The sequence below is a fragment of the Scomber scombrus genome, chromosome 6 (assembly GCF_963691925.1).
Source record: "Scomber scombrus chromosome 6, fScoSco1.1, whole genome shotgun sequence".
Lineage (NCBI taxonomy): Eukaryota > Metazoa > Chordata > Actinopteri > Scombriformes > Scombridae > Scomber > Scomber scombrus.
The window spans coordinates 28,149,366-28,170,510 of NC_084975.1; the positions used below are offsets into that span (position 1 = coordinate 28,149,366).

Here is a 21,145-nt window from a genome sequence, read left to right on the forward strand (position 1 = left end):
AGGGAGGTGATGTCTTCTCTCACCTCTGTCTCACTCACTCTGCATGATGCGTTCACATGTCGGGTTCAGGGTCAGACATAGGACACACTCGCTGGTATCATCATTAGAAACATTCTTCAGCAGCGCTCCTCAGTAGCCATCAGCCTCGGAAATTAAACTAATCAAATACCTTTCTCCCACAACACAAAACTGACTTTTAGACGCATTCAGCTGAAGTAAACAATGACTTAAATGCAGTATTAAAACGACTGTAACGTGACTGTCTTCCACTGTAACAGCCGTAAACAGACATGTTCGTTTTAAATCATTAAAACTATCTAGGCTAAATATTGCGGTATTCATGAAAAAGAAATAGCCTACAATTTTATTTTCCGGTAACAATCAGCTGACTTAGTGTTGTTGTTTCGTTTCAGCCTGTTGGTGTGAGTTTTGTTTTGCACCACTCATCACTGTTGACATGCAGTCAGCGGTAAGTTTCGTTTCTCCTCACAGAGTTTTAAACTCAGCTGTGACATCCGCAAAGTCATTTCAGCATTATGTTTATATGGGGAGAGGACAGTCAGGGGGGGTTTCGGGTGAAAAAGGGCTCAGCAAGTGCAGCAGGTGATGGAGTTTACTTTCTGAAGCTCAGTTTTCACATCAAGGATCTGTCAGCAGGTCACAGTGCGCTCGCTTTCGTCAAAAGTGAGGGAAACGTGTCCATCATCCGCACAAACGAGAGCAACGATGGAAGAAGAGTGAGAGGAAACCAGAGTGAGCATCTTTATTTTATTTTGTAACACAATAACTGGTGATATTTTCTTGTTGCAGCATTAACAATACTACTAATTATAACCTTTATTTATAGAGCACCTCTCAAAACAGTTTTACCGCCTACCCTCACCACCCAAAAAACGGAAGAAACACAAATAACTAAAACCATAGGCTAACAGAGTGCATGATGCACTGTTAGTGCTCCGTCCGGCCCAAATAAATAAATAAATAAAAACATTAATTAATTAATTAATTAATTAATTAATATGTTTAAGTCTGATCAGAAGATAACCACTTATATGTGCTTTTTCCAGAGTTTGTGAAATACAAAGAGAAGATTCAGGCTGTGAGTTGTGGCGATGATGTGGTCACACTGCTGTCTGAAACAGGCAGAGTTCTCTGTGTGGACTCAGCTCACCCTCCTTTTACACCCAGGTAAGAAAAAAACAACATTGATGCTGTCAATCAGGGACCCAAACTAACAGCAACATATGCAGAATGGATTTGGATTATGACATTGTATTTATTTGTATATTGTTAACTTTGTCTGCATTTGAAAAATCTTCACAGCTATAGTTCTAATAATTACAGAGCAATGTATTTGAATTGAGCTTTTTCCTGTTATCTCTCAGGCCGCTGGAAGTGTTGTGTAACATACCAGTATCTCAGGTTGCTTGTGGGAGCCAGCATTCTGTTGCCCTGACCAAAGGTACAGTAAAGTTTACACTAGACTAGAACAAAAAAATAACAAAAAACACATTGTCAGGTCATACAAAATCCTGTTGTCTCCCCACTCTTTCAGTTTCAGTGTGATTTACTCACAGTGTCCTCTTGTTGAGCAGGCAGTGAGAGAAACAAGATAAAAATCTTGACATGCTCATCTACGTCACCTTTAGTTGTGGCAATTACAACAACATCTGGTTGCTATAAAGATAACTTAACATGATGCTTAGTAGGGTGAGGGCATTAATAGTGCAGCGATGTCCTGCACAGCAGCATAGAATATAGCATAATGTAATTATTATGAAAAGCACAATCTTATACTTTTATATAATTTACTAGGTTAACATAAATATACAAAGAATATTATATATGTACACATACACAAACAAACAACAAGTGCTGTCTGCCCACCAGTGCTGAACTTTAATGCAGAGAGATTTGAGCAGTTAATGCAATGTACAATTGACATTAATCTCAAAGAGAAAAGATGCATTGCACCAGAGTATAGCCATTGGCTAGTTTCCATCTGCAGTCCTTGTGATAGTCCAACGCAAGGGTTACAAACACTAGACAGAGTAGACAGGTATAAAGTACAACAGGTAGGGCAAGGTGGGTAGAAAGACACAAGCACAAAATACATCAGGAAGGATACAAGAAACATGGGTCGATGAACGCAGAACAACACAAAACAGTACCATAGCAACAGAAACTCACTTAACGTAAGGAAATACGATAGAAATACTACTAATAAAATAAACTAAAATAAGGATTATAATAATATTATTTTATAATAATGCTGGCATGTTTGGTTCTTTAGAATCCATTTTTTTGTTTCTCTAGAGAAGACTTTGAAATCTCTTTAATAGCTTTGCATGAGAAAGCTGATTGAGCAAGAACAGTTCATCGTATGGGAATATGACACTGCCACACTGAGGTCCACCTTGTAGTTCTGCTCATCTGCTCCGAGGTTAGTTGTACAAAGCACTTAAAGGGTGGAGGTGCAGTAATGTTGATAATCTTGAAAATCAGATGTACATGTGCATACATGATTTAATTATCAAAATTTAGCATGAGTCATATCATGAGTCAATATGATGTCCCCATAGATGGTCAGGTGTATACATGGGGCCAGGACTTCAGAGGCCAGCTGGGTCTAGGAAGGAGGAAACTCGGTGGCGATTCACCCCAACATCTCAGATCTCTGTCATCGATCCCCCTGGTCCAGATCGCTGCAGGGGGGGAACAGAGCTTTGCCCTCTCTGTCTCTGGAGGGGTGTTCAGCTGGGGCAGAAATGACTGTGGACAGCTCGGACTGGGAGACACCACAGGTAATGTTGCTACATTTTTTTGTTTGAATTCATTTTGTCTATATTCATTTTATTAGCAAAAGCAATATGGTCCGGCTACCTAGCTGTGTTTTGAATATATTATATTTCGTTAACATAACATTTCCTGTTTATAGACAGACACACACCAAACCCTGTTCATTCTCTGGACATGAAGAAAACTATTCACATCTCTTGTGGAAAGGACCACACTGCCATTTTGACAAAGGTTAGTCAAAGAAAGTTTTCCAACACTCTCATGTTGTAACCTACAGTAGCACATTTTATTTCTGGAAAAGACTGATTTCTATCTCCTAGACAGTGGACATTTTGAAGAAAATAACTAATTTACTCACCAAATGAAACCCAATCCTGTCATGAAAATATTAGTTTGAATTGCCTCAAAATAAATAGAAGTAGTGTGCAATTAGCAGATGCAAAGCACAGATACTTATTCACCAGTTGTTTCCTTTTAATTACAGTAATTTAACATCATATTGACAGACACCATTAGCTCTCCATTAACTCACATTTTGACCACTTGGTGGCAGCAGAAACAAGCTATACACACATCATCTTTTAGGTTAAAAGAAACTTGTTCAATAACAGTTTCTTATTTACATGTCCAGCAAATACAGAGCAACGTGAGCATTAATATATAGTAATGTTTCTTGCCACTGGGCAAATGTAGGTCCAATATATATTCAGTAATCGCTTTTTTTTTTTTTTTTACCTCTATTTTGGTCAATACAAACTCATGAGGAAAATATTGACTCATTAGTTGCTAAATATGTTCACCAGCTAGCACCCAACTCTGTCTGCTGTTTGGTGCTGGTGTGATAGTGTACAGGGGGCTTATTGCTGAAAGCAGCCTGCTGCATTTGGGAAGCTGATGAGAGCTGTAAGAAGGAACCAAAACAGTAAAGTTGCAAGCTGGAAAACCAAAAGCACTGAGTTGAAAGATACTGAAACACTAAAACACAGTTCAGAGAAACTGAAGAGTTGGGTGATGATTCTCAAATACAGAATAACCGTGAATACATATGGAAATGAGAAGTATAATTACTCCAGGACTTTAAACTATGGTTGTCTGGTTACTTCTTCAGGATGGTGTAGTGTTTACATTTGGCTCTGGTCAGTATGGACAGCTTGGGCACAACTCATTCAGTGATGAACTACGTCCTCGCATTGTTGCAGAGCTCTGGGGGGCAAAGGTCATCAAGATTGCATGTGGACGGTACAGTACATCACCTTACATAATGCAATAACTCTGAGCCTATTGGGCTTGGGAACCCGGGATGACAAAAAACAGTGACAGCTCAGTATTACAGGCCTGGAAGCTGTTCTTTTAAAAAATAGTGCATGAAAGTATGTCTACATGTCTCATATTATATTATAAAGGCTTGTTTTTAAATGTACAATCTATTCAGACATCACACATTAGTGATGACGGACTCCAAGAGAGTCTACTCCTTTGGGTGTGGAGAGCAAGGTCAGCTGGGACATGGAGAGGAGAGTCATCCATCTGTGCCGCTGCCTGTTCAACTACCACAGGGTAACACCATTTATGCTATAGTATCTAGTACAATAACCAAACTGAATAGTAAAATGATAGATGATATTTTTACTGTATCATTACTGTAGACGCCATTGATGTTCCCCAAATTCGGAACATCTACGCAGGAGGAAACTGTTCATTTGCAACATTCTCGTCTACTGAGGTACAAACAATAATACATCCATTACATGATGGTTGGAGGCGTAACAATAAGATGACACAGATGATTTATACTTGTAAAGTCACTTTTTAAACAACTCAACTTATGTCTTTCGCAGGACGTTCTTGAGGGGTCAAACAGTGACAGTATGAACAACGTAACACAGCACTGTCTTGATGGTTTGATTGACAAATGGAGCTCTGCACATGATTCAGAGTCATGGAAAAAGATAGAACAGTAAGTATAATGAAGTAGCTTTGGTTTTGACTGAAATTATTAATTTGGCTTCATAGCTATCAAGACTATGTTATCAATACAATACACTTATAACATTAAATCTTTGCAGGGAAATCCAAAGGACGTTTTCATCTGCATCCTGTGTGAATCAAAGCTTCCTTGAGCAAAGGTAAAAGCAGTACCTCTGTGCATGATCATCTTTTTTATCTGGTGAATAGTAACATTTTTGGCCATATCAGCAGCATTGCTCTAGGGATGGAAGTGTTAGTGCCTGTTTAGTCCACCACTTTGGTCCATAATGAAATATCTCAACAACTGGATGGATTGTGAGGAAATTAGTGCAGATAATCACGGACTTTAGAGGATAAATCCTTTTCAGTCACTTTTCATCAAGCACAAACAGTTTTATTTAGTTTTTTTTTAACCACCACCATCATCGGATCAAATTCTTATTTGTCCAGCACTTTATGACCAAACTAATCACATTCACATAGTACATGTTTACATAATTACACACTTAACTAAGAAATTGGTCACTGTAAACATAGCTCCTAAAAATTAGCATGTTAGCACTGTAATTGCGGACAAGTTTACATATTAACGTTAGCATTCAGCTCAAAGCACCAGTGTGCCTAAATTCACCCTGACAGAGCTGCTTGTGTAGATGTACACTTTCAGTCTTGTCTCTTTGTGTTTTTAGCAGAGATAAGCATTTCCAAACCTCTCCAACATACTTCGGCTTGAACTTGTCAGTCGCAAACCACAATTTCAATAAACTGGTGAAGAAGGACACTGTTTTGGCAGAGGTATGTAAATGCTTTGAAAAGTGTTACTGTTAAATATGGCATGATTTATTTTGTATTACCGCATATAATCACGTTTACCCTCCCATTTATAATGAGTGAAAATGACTCGTGACCCTTTCAAATCCTTTTTAAACCAACAGGTTGAAACTGCTGTCATGCACTTGCTTCCCACTCTTGATAAGAATCCAGTAGGAGTGGAGGGGCTGAGGATCTATCTGCTTCTCATTGAGCTTCTGCATGTGATCCAGAAAATGAAATGGCAATGGAGCACAAAACTTGCTGAGGCCGTTGCTGCTGCCATAGTAGGACTGTCTGCTGACAGCCTCCAGGTCATAGGTACCATAATACAGTTTTTTATTTTATCTTTTATTTTAAGAAGTGGCAGTATTTTAAAATTGTAATACTGAAGGAATCCCATCCTACCTTTTTAATATTTCGGGGTAATACAGGCTGCAATAAGTTATTTCTGAAAAGTGTCTACAAAAAAAGACAATTCATTATCATTATCATTATCATTGCCATTATTGGTCTTTTTGTAGTCCGTGGATTATTTTTAATTTTGAGGAGTAAAAGAAAAATGACCAGCCACAAAGAGCTGTTAGATAAAGAGCAGCAGGCAACAGGCTGCACACCTTCTCTTTTATTGAGTGAAAAAACTACTGTTGTCAGCATCATGGAATGAGATCATGGTTGCAATTATTTTTGACCAATCTCTGTATTAAAGCAACAGCTACTCTTCTGGTACTTATGAAAAAGTAGCTGCTCATTCAGTGCTTTCTGTATTAACCTTTTGATGCTACATGTTGCAGATCTGATGAAGTGGGCGTCTGGACTGAAATCTTAAACTTGACTTCTGCTCTGTTTTGAACAGACAATAATGTTTGCTTATCTCCACACATTCTTCCTCAGGGGACTGGTGGTCCTCACTGTCAGCTTCCACCATGATTAAATATATTGATGTGTGGAAGCAGACCCTCTCAGTGATCCTGTCCTTGCGTCCGGTTCCACGAAACACTGGAGTCAAAAACCTGCTACTGGTCCTCCAATACTTGTACAATGTTAGTATCAGTTGCTGTTTGTATTTTCTGTTCATGTCACTCAGAATAATCCTCAATCAGGAATTCTACACACTTAATACAAAATCAAGATTATTTTTAGACCATTTTAAACACCTAATTGATCAAACACTTTTATTTTAAAGGCCAACAGCAGGACTGCAGAAGCTGGAAGAGTCCCAGACAACAACTTTTGTTTGTTGATTGACCAAAAAGTTCTTATAGAGGATCTGTTGCTTTGGCGTTCATGGTCACAGCACAAGGTAAAAAAAACAAAAAAACAACTGGTTGAGTAGTGAGTGAGCTGAAGTCATGTGCTTTTGTCTATAAATGCCTGTTCATGCATGTTGAAAACACAATTTCCTCTTAACCTGTGTTCTTCAGTGGTTGTCACATATTGCAAGATTAAAGTACCCTTATATGTTCTTTTTAAGAAGGTGGCTGTTGAGCCACTTATCCTTTGTAGCTTTCCAATTGTGATGGATCTGCAAACAAAGAAAAAGGTGTTTGACTGGAATGCTACATGCACCAGGGTAACTAAAACTGATAAGAAATCCCCTTTTATCACTGTGCATTATTTGTGTCTGATAAACATTTTCTCTGTTTGAGAACACATGAAACTTATCTATTATTATCTATCGGTTATGAAAACAAAAATCTTGATCTGTATTCTAGATGGAAACAATGGGTCGCTCCTGGTGGGATAAATTTCGGAAATGTGGACGTGAGGCGCTGCCTGAAAAGCTGCTCTTTAGACTGGACTTGACGAAAGCATCAGTTTTGGAAGACACCTTTGAACAACTGGCTGCTGTTGACCACAGTGACTACAAGAAGCTACTTGTGGTAAACATGTAATTTTGATCTGAAAACCACATCGTGGCCAAAGTGACACTAAAAAGGTTGCATTATTGATTAGTAACTTTTGTATAATTACAAACTTCTGTCTTCTAGGTCTATTTCGATGCAAATAATCATCATGGTGATGATGATAATCTCCACATAAAAGATTTTTTTCATGATGTGTTTCATGAGATGTTCTCTGGTGAATCTGAGATGTTCATATTCAACAACTCCAAAACACCGGCATGGTTTCCCTCAAAAGTAAGACTATAGAGCCTCATATAGAAAAAATTAACCATAGACTGAAGATTTAGTTTTTTCAACGGATTTCCCTTTGATGGTGATCTACATTAATTAACACAATTAATTGTACAATATTCACTTCAAAAGTCCTACCTCACAGGAATGGATGAATACATAAGTAATGCATGCTTTGTCTCTACCATCATCAATAACAGGCAACGCAGGATGAGAAGAGATACTTCCTGTTTGGATTTCTGTGTGGATTGGCCTTGTTCAACCAGTGCATCATCCACTTACCATTCCCATTGGTTCTGTTCAAGAAGCTGCTCGGTGTAAAGCCTTCACTGGAGGATATGATGGAATTCAGTCCATGTGTCGGAAAGTAAGAGAAATTAAAGTAAATTCAAAAAGCACAACTGTGTGCTTTTAGGTGCTGAACTGTAAATATTGTACAGACCCTAAATGTTATTTCTTTTATTGTGTTTCAAGGACTCTACAGTACATCCTGGAAGAAGATGACATCGAAAACCTGGACATGTACTTCTCAGTAGGTGTTTTACAGATGGTCAATAACTTATCTCATTTATTTGTTTTCTGCTATCCAACTGACAATCTTCTTTCATTTCCTAAAGCAATGATGTCATTTACTTGTAACTGATCAACAGATCAACTGGGATGAGACAGACGTTGACCTCGATCCTGACAATCCTGAAAAGCTGGTGACAAATCAAAATAAGTAAGACCATCACAGCATTTATTCTCCTGTATGTGTTTTGGTATATTAAGTGTCATTTTAAAAAGTGAAATCAGTATTAATACACGTTATACTGACACAATACACTATAAATATACCTGCGCTTTTAAAACATTATCAAACATAAAATGTAGGGTTCCACTTATAACCATATTATTCCACACATTTTCTGATGTTATTTGACACCCAGGGAGGGAAAAGGTGAATACTATAATATAATAGTATAGTGTGCTATTAATTAATAATGTACCTGTATTCTTTACAAAATGTAAATGTGTGAATTTAATGTGAAATGTGAAATTGCAGAAGTTGCGATACATATTTGGTAGCCAATCCACACGTGGTAACTTTTGATCTAAGTGTGCATTCTTTGATGGGCTTGGCAGGTGTAAGATATAGTTTGGAGCCAGTCTAATTAAAGCCTTATAAGTAAGTAACACAATTTTGAACTGTATTCTTGAAGCAGATATAGAGGCTAAAAAATGGTGGCTAATATTGAAGTAATTTATTTTCTTCTGCTGGTTAAAGTTGAAAGACCTGCAGGTTCAGTTTAAACCAACTGAAAATCATTTTGTGCTTTTTCTATACAGATATTTCTAGAGTAGAGACAGGACTTTTTCTGGATCAGTGACAAACAGAAATGATTTGACTTGCTTTAAATGGAGTGGGAGGACTAGAAAATGTTTGAAATAAAGTGAAACAGAGTTTGTAGTGAGAGAGCAGCTAAAGATGTGTGAACCTGTTTGTTTAAAATGAATTAAAACTTTAACCTCCTAAACAGGAAGGAGTATGTGGATGCCTACGTGAATTATGCCTTCAACACATCAGTGGTGAGGCTGTTCCAGGAGTTCGAGCGAGGCTTCTTCCAGGTGTGTGACCGGGATTTGGTGAAGCTGTTTCGGCCAAAGGAGCTACAGGAAATTCTTGTGGGCAAAGACTTCCATGATTGGACAAAGCTGAAACAAGTATAGTCCATAACAAGAACTCCTCTTTTTCAAGTTTTTTCTGCAGCATACAACTGATTTAGCACATCTTCATGTGAAATCTAAAACTGTAGTAACTATAATGCTCTGTTTCACTGTTTTTAGAACACAGGTTATGAGGGGGATTGCCATGCCGGACACCCCACCATACAGATGTTTTGGGAGGTTTTTGATGAACTCACTGAGGATCGCAAGGCAGCTTTCCTTTGTAAGTACAGTACCTCATTTAAACACATGAAAAACTTATAAAAACACTTACAATTTATACACTCACATTTAAATTAGATTTGTAATCTACTAGACTACCCTTCACATATTTCAAGGAAAAGCAACTAATCAATGTAATCTAATTAAGTCATTCATCAATATTGTTTAGTCTCCCAGGGCTATTTCTGAGCTTAACACTGAGGATGTCATAAAAATAAATAAATTCAAAAAGAAAAAACTCACTCATTACTATCTTTCTCTATCATCCACCAGGGTTTTTGACAGGTTTTGAGAAGGTTCCTATTCATGGTGTGGATACGATCAAGATGACAGTTCGAGTTAAAGAAGTCGAAGACCTCTCCTACGACCAGTACTACCCTGAGACACATACGTGTTTCTCGATCCTAGAGTTGCCCATATACTCCACCAAGGAGATCATGCGAGACAGGCTGACAGAGGCCCTGAGCAAAAAGAGAAACATCCGCAAGTGACGGTGGCACTGTACCCCGATGATACACTGTATCTATGCTGCTTTCCAGTGGGGATCACCAGCAGAGGCCTAAGAACTGTTAGAGAGCACTTTGTAAATGAATTCAAGCCTCAGAGGGAAAATACTGATGAAAATATATTGTACATTTGTATTATGCAGAGATGTCTTAACTGATGTAAGTGTTGAATATCCTCAGTAAACAAATAGTGGGATAAAGTATTACAATATGTATTAGTAAAGATGATTTATTTGTATTGTTTACTTTGACTGAGTTGAACAATAAAGTTAAACATAATGGTGCAAAAACAGTTTTTGCTGCAACTTAAGGAGCTGTCCACTCTTCTGTCTTATTTTTTTTACAGATTGTGACTGAAATATTTTTTGACATATATCTAAATGATTACCTTTATTTGTTACAATGATGTACAGGATGTAGAGATGTGTTTCCTACAGAAATAAAATGGATTTAAACAGTAATAATTGTGGTGCATAAACTTTTATATAAATTATATATAAAACCAATAAATAAAAATAACCCCTGCCCTTACTGTTGCTGAGTGGATTACATAGGTTGGGAGGACCATTTAGCAGCAGTTCAAAAATTGTAAATGTGACATGGGGTTCATGGTTATTGTATGAAATGGCAATAATCAGTTTTATTGACTCCAGGAGTCAGTAGGAGCCAATGCTTTTGCAGAGGGTCCATGCAAAAAGACAATGCTGCTTAAATGAAAGTGAGCCAGTGATAATAATGCTGTAATATAACATATAATCATATAAAAAATGTGTAGTGCTAGGGCAAACTGAATATATTGATACATGTTGTGTTGACTGATTGACTCCATGTCCAAAAGCACAACATCCTGCACAGCAGCACATGTAGATACCTGATCCTGGACTTCAGCGGTGAAGGAGTCTTTGGCACAGTTGCCTAGTGTGTGAATTTAATCACTGCACAGCATGTGGCGCTAAAAATCCAAAAATTCAAGATACTGAGGTCCTGCCCTCACCTCTCTGTCTCAGTCACTCTACATGATGTGTTCACATGCACAGGGCAGGACATAAGAAACATTCTTTACCATTGCTCTGCAGTAGCCTTACCAGCTTCAAATATCTAGGCTAAATATTGCGGTATTCATGAAAAAAGAAATGCATTTCACTTTCATTTTCCCCCAATTTAAAGGTAACAATCACCTGACCAGGTGTTGTTTCGTTTCAGCCTGTTGGTGTGAGTTTTGTTTTGCATGACTCATCACTGTTTACATACAGTCAGCTGTAAGTTTCGTTTCTACTCCTGAGCTGATTCACACAGTATTAAACTCAGCTGTGAATCCTGCAGAGTCATTTCAGCAGTATGTTTTCATGGGGAGAGGACAGTCAGGGGGGGTTTCGGGTGAAACAGGGCTCAGCAGATGCAGCAGGTGATGGAATTCACTTACTAAAGCTCAGTTTTCACATCAAGGATCTGTCAGCAGGTCACAGCGTGCTCGCTTTCGTCAAAACAAATGGAAATGCGTTCATCATCCGCACAAACGAAAGGAACGATGGAAGAAGAGTGAGAGGAAAACAGAGTGAGCATATTTATTTTTATTCATAACTTCAACTCTGACTCACAAAGCTCTGGTAACGACATTTTCTTGTCGCAGCATTAATAACATTTGTAATAATTATAGAGCACCTTTCAACTGTAACATCTGCTGTGTTTTTCCAGAGTTTGTGAAATACAAAGAGAAGATTCAGGCTGTGAGTTGTGGCGATGATGTGGTCACACTGCTGTCTGAAACAGGCAGAGTTCTCTGTGTGGACTCAGCTCACCCTCCTTTTACACCCAGGTAAGAAACAAACAACATTGATGCTGTCAATCAAAGAACCAAACTAACAGCAACCTGTGCAGAATGGATTTGGATTATGACATTTTACACAGTTCTGATAATAACATAGCCATGTATTTGAGCTAAGCTGTTCCTGTTGTCTTCTAGGCCGCTGGATGTATTGTGTACCACATACCAGTACCAAATACCAGTATCTCAGGTTGCTTGTGGGAGCCAGCATTTTGTTGCCCTGACCAAAGGTACAGTAAAGTTTACACTAGACTAGAACAAAAAAAATAACAAAAAACATATTGTAAGGTCATACAAAATCCTGTTGTCTCCCCACTCTTACAGTTTCAGTGTGATTTACTCAGTGTCCTCTTGTTGAGCAAGCAGTGAGAGAAACAAATAAAAATGTTGACACGCTCGTCTACGTCACCTTTAATTGTGGCAATTACAGCAATTACAACAACATTGGGTAGCTATAAAGATAACTTAACATGACCCTTAGATCCTTAGTAGGGTGAGGGCATTAATAGTGCAGCAATGTCCTGTACAGCAGCATAGAATAGTATTACGCACGCGCACACACACACACACACACACACACACACACACACACACACACACACACACACACACACACATATATACAGTATCAGTAACAGTTTGGACACACTTTTTCATTGATGTGAATGGGAAAGTGTGTCCAAACTTTTGACTGGTACTGTATATATATATCACAGCACCAGAGAGCACCACAGATTCGAGCAGTCAATGCAGATGCCTGTATGCCAAAATCATATCATGAGTCAGTGTGATGCCTCCACAGATGGTCGAGTGTACACATGGGGCCAGGACTCCAGAGGCCAGCTGGGTCTGGGAAAGATAAAGCTCGACACCAATTCACCGCAACACCTCCAATCCCTGTCATCGATCCCCCTGGTCCAGATCGCTGCAGGGGGGGAGCAGAGCTTTGCCCTCTCTGTCTCTGGAGGGGTGTTCAGCTGGGGTAGAAATGACTGTGGACAGCTCGGGCTGGGAGACACTAAAGGTAATGTTGCTACATTATTACAATTAATTTAGTCTATATTCGTTTTATCAGCAAAAAAACTAACATTTCCTGTTTATAGACAGACACACACCAACCCCTGTTCATTCACTGGACATGAAGAAAACTATTCACATCTACTGTGGAAAGGACCACACTGGCATTTTGACAAAGGTTAGTCAAAGAAAGCTTTCCAACACTCTCATGTTGTAACCTACAGTAGCACATTTTACTGCTTCATATCTCTTACCCAATTTACATTATGAAGAAAATAACTAATTTACTCATTATATAACTGGAATGATGAGATATATTCTGGATGGTTTTGTGAACCTAAGCCTCAAATTTTCAAGATCCCCTGTCATGAAAATATTAGTTTGAATTGCCTTGAATTTGCATTTACAGATACTCATTCATCAGCCATCTGTTGTTTCTGTTAATGTTATTAATATAACATCATATTATTATTGACAGACACAATTAAACCTGCACTAATAACTTTTTGACCACTTGGGGGCAGCAGAAACAAGCTATAAACATCCAGCAAATACAGAGCAACATGAGTATTCATTTACAGTCATGTTTCTTGCCACTGGGCAAATGTAATTTTATCACAATTTTTTACCTCTATTTTGGTCAAAACAAACTCCTGAGGAAAACACTGACTCATTAGCTGCTAAATGCTCTGTTGTGTTCAACAGCTAATACCCGACTGTCTGCTGTTCGGTGATGACATGTTTTGTTTGGCTTATTGCTGAAAGCAGCCTGCTGCATTTAGGAAGCTTATGAGAGCTGTGAGAGTGAATCAAAATGGTAAAGATGCAAGGCCTAAAACCAAAAACACTGAGTTGAAAGATACTAAAACACTCCAACTCTAATTCACAAAGCTCTGGTAATGATACTTAAACACTACAACACAATTCAGAGAAACTGAAGAGTTGGGTGATGATTCTCAAATACCAACTTACTGCAGATAAATATGGAAGTGAGAAGTATAATTACTGCAGGACTTTAAACTATGGTTGTCTGGTTACTTCTTCAGGATGGTGTAGTGTTTACATTTGGCTCTGGTCAGTATGGACAGCTTGGGCACAACTCATTCAGTGATGAACTACGTCCTCGCATTGTTGCAGAATTCTGGGGGGCAAAGGTCATCAAGATTGCATGTGGACGGTACAGTACATCACCTTACATAATGCAATTATTCTGAGCCTGTTTGGCTGAGTATCTTCACATCACATCACAAGTGTCAAGATAATAATGGTCTTTTAAAACCAGAGATGACTACTAAACAGTAACTGGTAAACAGTGGCAGTTCAATATTACAGGCCTGGAAAGTGCTCCAGTAAAAACTAAGAAGTCTCTATATGTCTCATATGATATTAAAAATGCTGTTTTTAAATATACAATCTATTCAGACATCACACATTAGTGATGACGGACTCCAAGAAAGTCTACTCCTTTGGGTATGGAGAGCAAGGCCAGCTGGGACATGGAGAGGAGAGTCATCCATCTGTGCCACTGCCTGTTCAACTACCACAGGGTAACTCCATTTATGCTATAGTATCTAGTACAATAACCAAACTGAATTGTAAAAATGTTCACTTACTTCAATGATAGATTACATTTGTTTACATTACATTACATTCATTATTGCAGACGCCGCTGATGCTCCTCAAATTCGGGACATCTATGCAGGAGGAGGCTGCTCATTTGCAACATGCTCATCCACTGAGGTACAAACAATAATACATCCATTACAGGATTGTGGGAAGTGTAACAATAAGGTTACACTGATGATTTATATGTGTAAAGTCACTTTTTAAACAATTCAACTTGTTTCTTTAGCAGGACGTTCATGAGGGGTCAAACAGTGACAGTATGAACAAGGTTCAGCACTGTCTTGATGGTTTGATTGACAGATGGACCTCTGAACATGATTCAAAGTCATGGAAAAAGATCAAACAGTAAGTATATTGAAGTAGCTTGATGTTTTAACATTATATGCTATCAGTATGTTATCAATTCAATACACTTAAAATATTACATTTTCACAGGGAAATCCAAAGGATATTTTCTTTTGCATCCTGTGTGAATCAAAGCTTCCTTGAGCAAAGGTAAAGGCAGTACTTCTGTGCATGATACATTTTTTTTTCTGGTGAATAGTAACATTTTTGGCCACACCAGTGTCTGGTTTGTCCACCACTTTGGTCCAGACTGGGATATTTCTGCATTAATTGAATGGATTGTGATGAAATTGGTGGTTGTAGACTTGACTTGTCTCTTTGTGTTTTTAGCAGAGATAAGCATTTCCAAACCTCTCCAACATACTTCGGCTTGAACTTGTCAGTTGCACGCCGCAATTTCAAGAAACTGGTGAAGAAGGAAACTGTTTTGGCAGAGGTATGTAACTCACATGTATTTTATAAAAATGCATTGAAAAGTGTTACTGTTAGTAATGGCATGGTTTATTTTGTATAAATGCATGTAATCACTGTCATCCTCCTTTTTATAATGAGTGAGTTAACTTGTTATGATGTTTTTGAAAAGTCTGAAATAATGCACTGTTTTTACCCTTTCAAATCCTTTTTAAACCAACAGGTTGAAACTGCTGTCATGCACTTGCTTCCCACTCTTGATAAGAATCCAGTAGGAGTGGAGGGGCTGAGGATCTATCTGCTTCTCATTGAGCTTCTGCATGTGATCCAGAAACACAAACGGCAACAGAGCACAAACCTAGCTGAGGCCGTTGCTGATGCTGTAGTAAGACTGTCTGCTGACAGCCTCCGGGTCATAGGTACTGTCACCACCATACATGAACCTTCACAGTAACCACAGGTGCTGTCAAATCAACCAGGACTAAAATTATAAGGATTAAAACTTTTAATAGTTTCAAGGTATGTCAATTGTGAAATACTCACTGACCTTAAAGTCTGTGTCTTCCTCAGGGGACTGGTGGTCCTCACTGTCACCCTCCACCATGGTTAAATATGTTAAAGTGTGGAAGCAGACCCTCTCAGTGATCCTGTCCTTACATCCGGTTCCACGCAACAATGGTGTCAAAAACCTGCTACTGGTCCTCCAATACATGTACAATGTTAGTATCACTGGTTAACTATATTTTTTGTGAATGCCACACAGTATAACCCAAACCAAATCCTACTCAAGGTTGTTACATGAAGTTTTCATTTTGAACTTTTCACCTAATAAATAAAACATGTTTTAAAGGCCAACAGCAGGATCACAGAACGTCGAAGGATGCCAGAAAGAGATTTTTGTTTGTCAATGGATGAAGGCTTTCTCAATCAGGATCTGCGGCTTTGGCGTTCACGGTCACAGCACAAGGTAAAAAAAAACTGATGGTTAATTAGTTTGTAAGCTAAAGCCATGTTGTATGTAATAGGTGTGAATAACTTAATGACGGCTGTCAACTTATTCCTTCTTTCTGTCTCTTTTCTGACTCTTTTCAGACACTGTCCATCAATGTAAAACCTCAAAATCTGATCTCCTGTGGTTGTCATTTATTGTTGAACATAAAGGACCTGTATGTTTTTTTCATTTCAGAACATGCGTGTTGAGCCACTTATCCTATGCAGCTTTCCAATTGTGATGGATCTGAAATCAAAGAAAAGGGTGTTTGACATGAATGCTGAATACACAAAGGTAACTGAAGCTTTAAACTGTGCCTCATGAGAACAAGCCTTTACACACAACACTGTCAGGGTTAATAAAACTCACAAGAAAACCTATGTTATTATTATTAAACACATTATTCATTTGAGAAACTGAAGTTGGACAATAGAAAAATAATAAAAGATGCTATGACAAATGAAACCTTGAACTTTGCTCTAGGATGAAGCAGTGGATCATGTCTTCTTTGATTTGCTTTCGGTACTTTGGGGGTTTCCCCCTTTGCTCCAAAGGCTGCTTTTTGAGCTGGACCTGAAGCGAGCAACAGTTTTGGAAGACACATTTCAACAACTGGCTGCTGTTGATCACAGTAACTACAAGAGAACTCTTATGGTAAACAGTTACCATAGTTTTCATCTGCTAGCCATAGCATGGCCAAAGTCAGACTACAAATGTTGCACTACTGTTACTGTTTACTTTTGCTTAAGCTGTGGTTTCAGCAAGAAACTTAGATTGTGTCCCTCTGTCTTCTAGGTCTACTTTGATGCAAACTATCATGCTGTTGATGATGATAATCTCCAAATAAAAGACTTTTTTCATGACGTGTTTCATGAGATGTTCTCTGCTGAATCTGAGATGTTCATGTTCAACGACTCCAAAACGCTGGCATGGTTCCCCTCAAGAGTAAGACTTCAGATCCTCATACAAGATCCCTTTTGATGGTGATATACATGAATTAAACAATAAATGATAAATGGTAAAATGGACTGTACTTGTACAGCACTTTTGTAGTCTTCTGACTACTCCAAGTGCTTTTACACTGTGTCCCATTCACCCATTCACACACACATTCATGCGCTGATGGCAGGGGTTGCTACACACGGTGCCAACCTGCTCATCAGGGGAGAGCTGACATTCAAACACATTCACACACCATTGGCCCAGCCATCAGGAGCAATTTGGAGTTAAGTATCTTGCCCAAAGGACACATCAACATGCGGATAGAAGGAGTTGAGAATCGAACCACCGATCTTTTGATTAGGAGCAACCAATACCAAACCAATACCATACCTCCTGAGCCATCCCCAATATTCACTCATAAGATGTATGAATGATCAATCATATACCCAGGCAATTCATAGATTCCTGATTTTAATTGTCTCTACCATCATCAATAACAGGCAAAACAGGACGAGAAGAGATACTTCCTGTTTGGAGTTCTGTGTGGATTGGCCTTGTTCAACCAGTGCATCATACACTTACCATTCCCACTGGTACTGTTCAAGAAGCTGCTCGGTGTTAAGCCTTCACTGGAGGATATGATGGAATTCAGTCCCTGCATTGGAAAGTAAGAGAAAATTAATGTAAATTTTAGGTGCTGAACTGTAAATATTGTACAGACCCTAAATGTTATTTCTTTTATTGTGTTTCAAGGACTCTACAGTACATCCTGGAAGAAGATGACATCGAAAACCTGGACATGTACTTCTTAGTAGGTGTTTTACAGATGTTCAATAACTATTCTTATGTATTTGCTTTATGCTATCTAACTAGCAATATTTCATTGCCTAAAGCAGTGATGTCATTTACTTGTTTTCTCTTGTTACTGATCAACAGATCAACTGGGATGAGACAGACGTTGACCTTGATCCTGACAATCCTGAAAAGCTGGTGACAAATCAAAATAAGTAAGACCATCACAGCATTTATTTTTCTGCATTTGTTATTTATGTGAGAATTTTAAAAAGTGACATCAGCATGAATACACGTTATAGGGTGCCAAATATAACATTATACATAAATTCCACATTTTTTTGTATTTATCTGTTTTTAAAAGCTTGAGAGCATACTTGATAACCAATCTAGACTGGGAACTGTGTGAAGCGTGCACTCTTGTGTGGGAGGTCTAAGATATCATTTTTAGCCAGTCAATTTTAATGTCTTAAAAGCAAGTTACACAATTTTTAACTGTATTCTTGAAGCAGAGAGAAGCTAATGAAAGATGGCTAACATTTAAATAATTTATTCTCTCCTGCGGGTTTAAGTCAAAAGCCCTGAAGGTTAGGGTTAGGGTTAGGGTTAGGGTTAGGGTTAGTTTGTTTTTTTTGTTTCAGGGCAGCCAAACTGCTGTTACCAGTAGGGTTATCATGAAGATATGTGTGTGTATCATCTGCATGGGAATGAAACAGACATCTAAAATACTTATATTACCAAGGTAGGGACTAAATAGAGAAGAGAATGAGACCCAGACTTGACCCATGAGGTGCACCATAAGCTTTGTAAATGAGGAAATAGAGCAATAGATTTCACAGAAAAATGGTTTTCAGAGAGCTAGGATTGAAAATACTCAAGAGGCAAATTTAATTTAAAATTTTAACCTACTAAACAGGAAGGAGTTTGTTGATGCCTACGTGAATTATGCCTTCAACACATCAGTGGTGAGGCTGTTCCAGGAGTTCAAGCGAGGCTTCTTCCAGGTGTGTGACCGGGATTTGGTGAAGCTGTTTCGGCCAAAGGAGCTACAGGAAGTTCTTGTGGGCAAAGACTTCCATGATTGGACAAAGCTGAAACAGGTGCAGTCCTGATTTAGCACATCTTCATGTGCTTGATTTGACCATGTGAAAAATAATTATAACAATCTAAAACTGTAGTAACTATAACACTCTGTTTCACTGTATTTAGAACACAGGTTATGAGTGGGGTTACCATGCTGGACACCCCACCATACAGATGTTTTGGGAGGTTGTTGATGAACTAACTGAGGATCAGAAGACAGCTTTCCTTTGTAAGTATTGTACCTCATTTTAACATATGAAAAACCTTGAATTAAAAAAACCCAAAAACAAATACAATTTATAAAATCACATTTAAATTATACTCTTAATCTGCTAGACAAGATTTCACATATTTCAAGGAAAATATCATTGTAATGAAATTAAGTAATTTTTCAATACTGTTTAATCCCCCAGAGCTATTTCTGTCTAAATGGTTCATGAACATTTTACATTTACTGTTCTGTACCCTATGTGGTAAGTCTTTTGTGAAAAAATGCACGTGTGTTGATGTCTTACCAACAATGGTAGTTGCTTAAAATCAAAATAACGAATTTGTCTAGTTAGCACAAGCAGTGATAACATCATAGCTGAATTGCAGCCGGCAGTGCAGAGCTTAACACAGAGGATGTCACGAAAATAAATTAAAAAAGAAGGAACTCATCATTATTTTCTTTCTCTATCATCCACTAGGGTTTGTGACAGGGTTTGAGAAGGTTCCTATTCTTGGTGTGGATACAATCAAGATGACAGTTCGAGTCAAACAAGTTGAAGACCTCTCCTACGACCAGTACTACCCTGAGACACATACGTGTTTCTCGATCCTAGAGTTGCCCATATACTCCACCAAGGAGATCATGCGAGACAGGCTGACAGAGGCCCTGAGCAACAAGAGAAACTGCCACAAGTGATGGTGGCACTGTACCCCGATGATACACTGTATCTATACTGATTTCCAGCGGGCATCCCCAACAGAAGACTGTTAGAGAGCACTTTATAAATGGCTGAGTTCAGGCCACAGAGGGAAAATACTGATGAAAATATATTGTACATTTGTATTATTCAGAGATGTCTTAACTGGTGTAATTGTTGAACAAAGAGTGGCTAAAATTATAATTTTATATATAGTAAAATGATTTATTTGTATTGTTTATTCTGAGCCTACTTGAACAATACAGAGTTTTTGCTGCATCTTTATTATTTTCACAGATTGTCATTGAAAATATTTTTTTAAATTATGACACATATCTAGAAATGATTAACTTATTTTGTTTACAATGATGTATAGAAAGCGGAGATATACTTCCTAAAGAAATAAAATGGATTTAAACAGTAATAATTGTGGTGCATAAACAAGAGGAGAAGAAGAAATAATAAAAAAAAAAACGTTTTCTTGCACAACCTTTTTTTGAACTGCTTTTAGTTTTGCCTTTTTTTTTTTTTTAACATTATAGAAATGCATTCATTTGCAATTTTTATTTCCCCCCCTTTCTTTGCATTTTTCCCTTTTATGTGTTTCTTTGTTTGTTTTCTTGCAACTTCTTGTAACTGTCCTTTTGATCGTTTTTTAAATCTTATTTCAGTGTTTATTATTTTCATCATTAATTTGTTACATGAATGAATGTACATATACACTCTCGTGTAAAACAATACAAATAAACAACTTTATATTTGAACAAGTGATTGTGAATAATGTAATTTATTTATTTAAAACTGACGCTGCTCCAAAAGTTAGGAGGGGCCCACTGAAGAGGATACGGAAGTTCTTTGGGAGGGTTTTTCGGGCCATGCTAAGAAGGAAATAATAAACTAAGAAGGGGCCCAACTGTCATCACATTTTGATTGATGCAACTCTACAAGACACGGGCATAAAATTACCTAACAATGCAGGATTTGCTGTAGTCAATATTTTATTTCACCAGTGTCAGTTCTCTTACAAATTTCTAGATTAATTACCAATGTCAATT

The 21,145-nt window shown here is 38.0% G+C and overlaps 2 protein-coding genes across 2 annotated transcripts; both read left to right on the forward strand.

Moving 5' to 3' along the window:
* The first annotated feature begins 508 nt into the window (after positions 1-508).
* LOC133981797 (probable E3 ubiquitin-protein ligase HERC4) lies at positions 509-10,455 on the forward strand. Its single transcript, XM_062420649.1, has 23 exons — positions 509-753; positions 1,068-1,188; positions 1,386-1,462; positions 2,583-2,804; positions 2,939-3,030; positions 3,908-4,038; positions 4,232-4,356; positions 4,446-4,522; positions 4,650-4,756; positions 4,866-4,925; positions 5,457-5,562; positions 5,703-5,898; positions 6,472-6,620; positions 6,764-6,880; positions 7,052-7,150; positions 7,293-7,460; positions 7,569-7,718; positions 7,916-8,082; positions 8,190-8,247; positions 8,366-8,436; positions 9,236-9,419; positions 9,543-9,645; positions 9,918-10,455. The coding sequence occupies exons 1-23, from the start codon at positions 537-539 to the stop codon at positions 10,133-10,135; spliced, it is 3,015 nt and encodes a 1,004-aa protein (XP_062276633.1). The 5' UTR covers positions 509-536; the 3' UTR covers positions 10,136-10,455.
* A 1,033-nt stretch (positions 10,456-11,488) lies between these two features.
* On the forward strand, positions 11,489-20,187 carry LOC133981795 (E3 ISG15--protein ligase HERC5-like). Its single transcript, XM_062420646.1, is given in 23 exon segments — positions 11,489-11,705; positions 11,846-11,966; positions 12,114-12,205; positions 12,778-12,999; positions 13,079-13,170; positions 14,039-14,169; positions 14,415-14,539; positions 14,656-14,732; positions 14,860-14,963; positions 15,054-15,113; positions 15,294-15,399; positions 15,598-15,793; positions 15,945-16,093; positions 16,225-16,341; positions 16,576-16,719; positions 16,933-17,019; positions 17,161-17,310; positions 17,808-17,974; positions 18,061-18,118; positions 18,244-18,314; positions 19,016-19,199; positions 19,309-19,411; positions 19,872-20,187. Coding segments are annotated over 23 exon segments (2,991 nt in total). The 3' UTR covers positions 20,090-20,187.
* The last annotated feature ends 958 nt before the right edge of the window (positions 20,188-21,145 follow it).

Bases quoted from the DNA above. Each gene is read 5' to 3' on its own strand.
- LOC133981797 (XM_062420649.1), top strand. From the start codon at position 537: ATGTTTATATGGGGAGAGGACAGTCAGGGGGGGTTTCGGGTGAAAAAG. The intron at 2,805-2,938 runs GTAATGTTGCTA...TCCTGTTTATAG, and splicing joins CGGACTGGGAGACACCACAG to ACAGACACACACCAAACCCT. The intron at 9,420-9,542 runs GTATAGTCCATA...CACTGTTTTTAG, and splicing joins ATTGGACAAAGCTGAAACAA to AACACAGGTTATGAGGGGGA.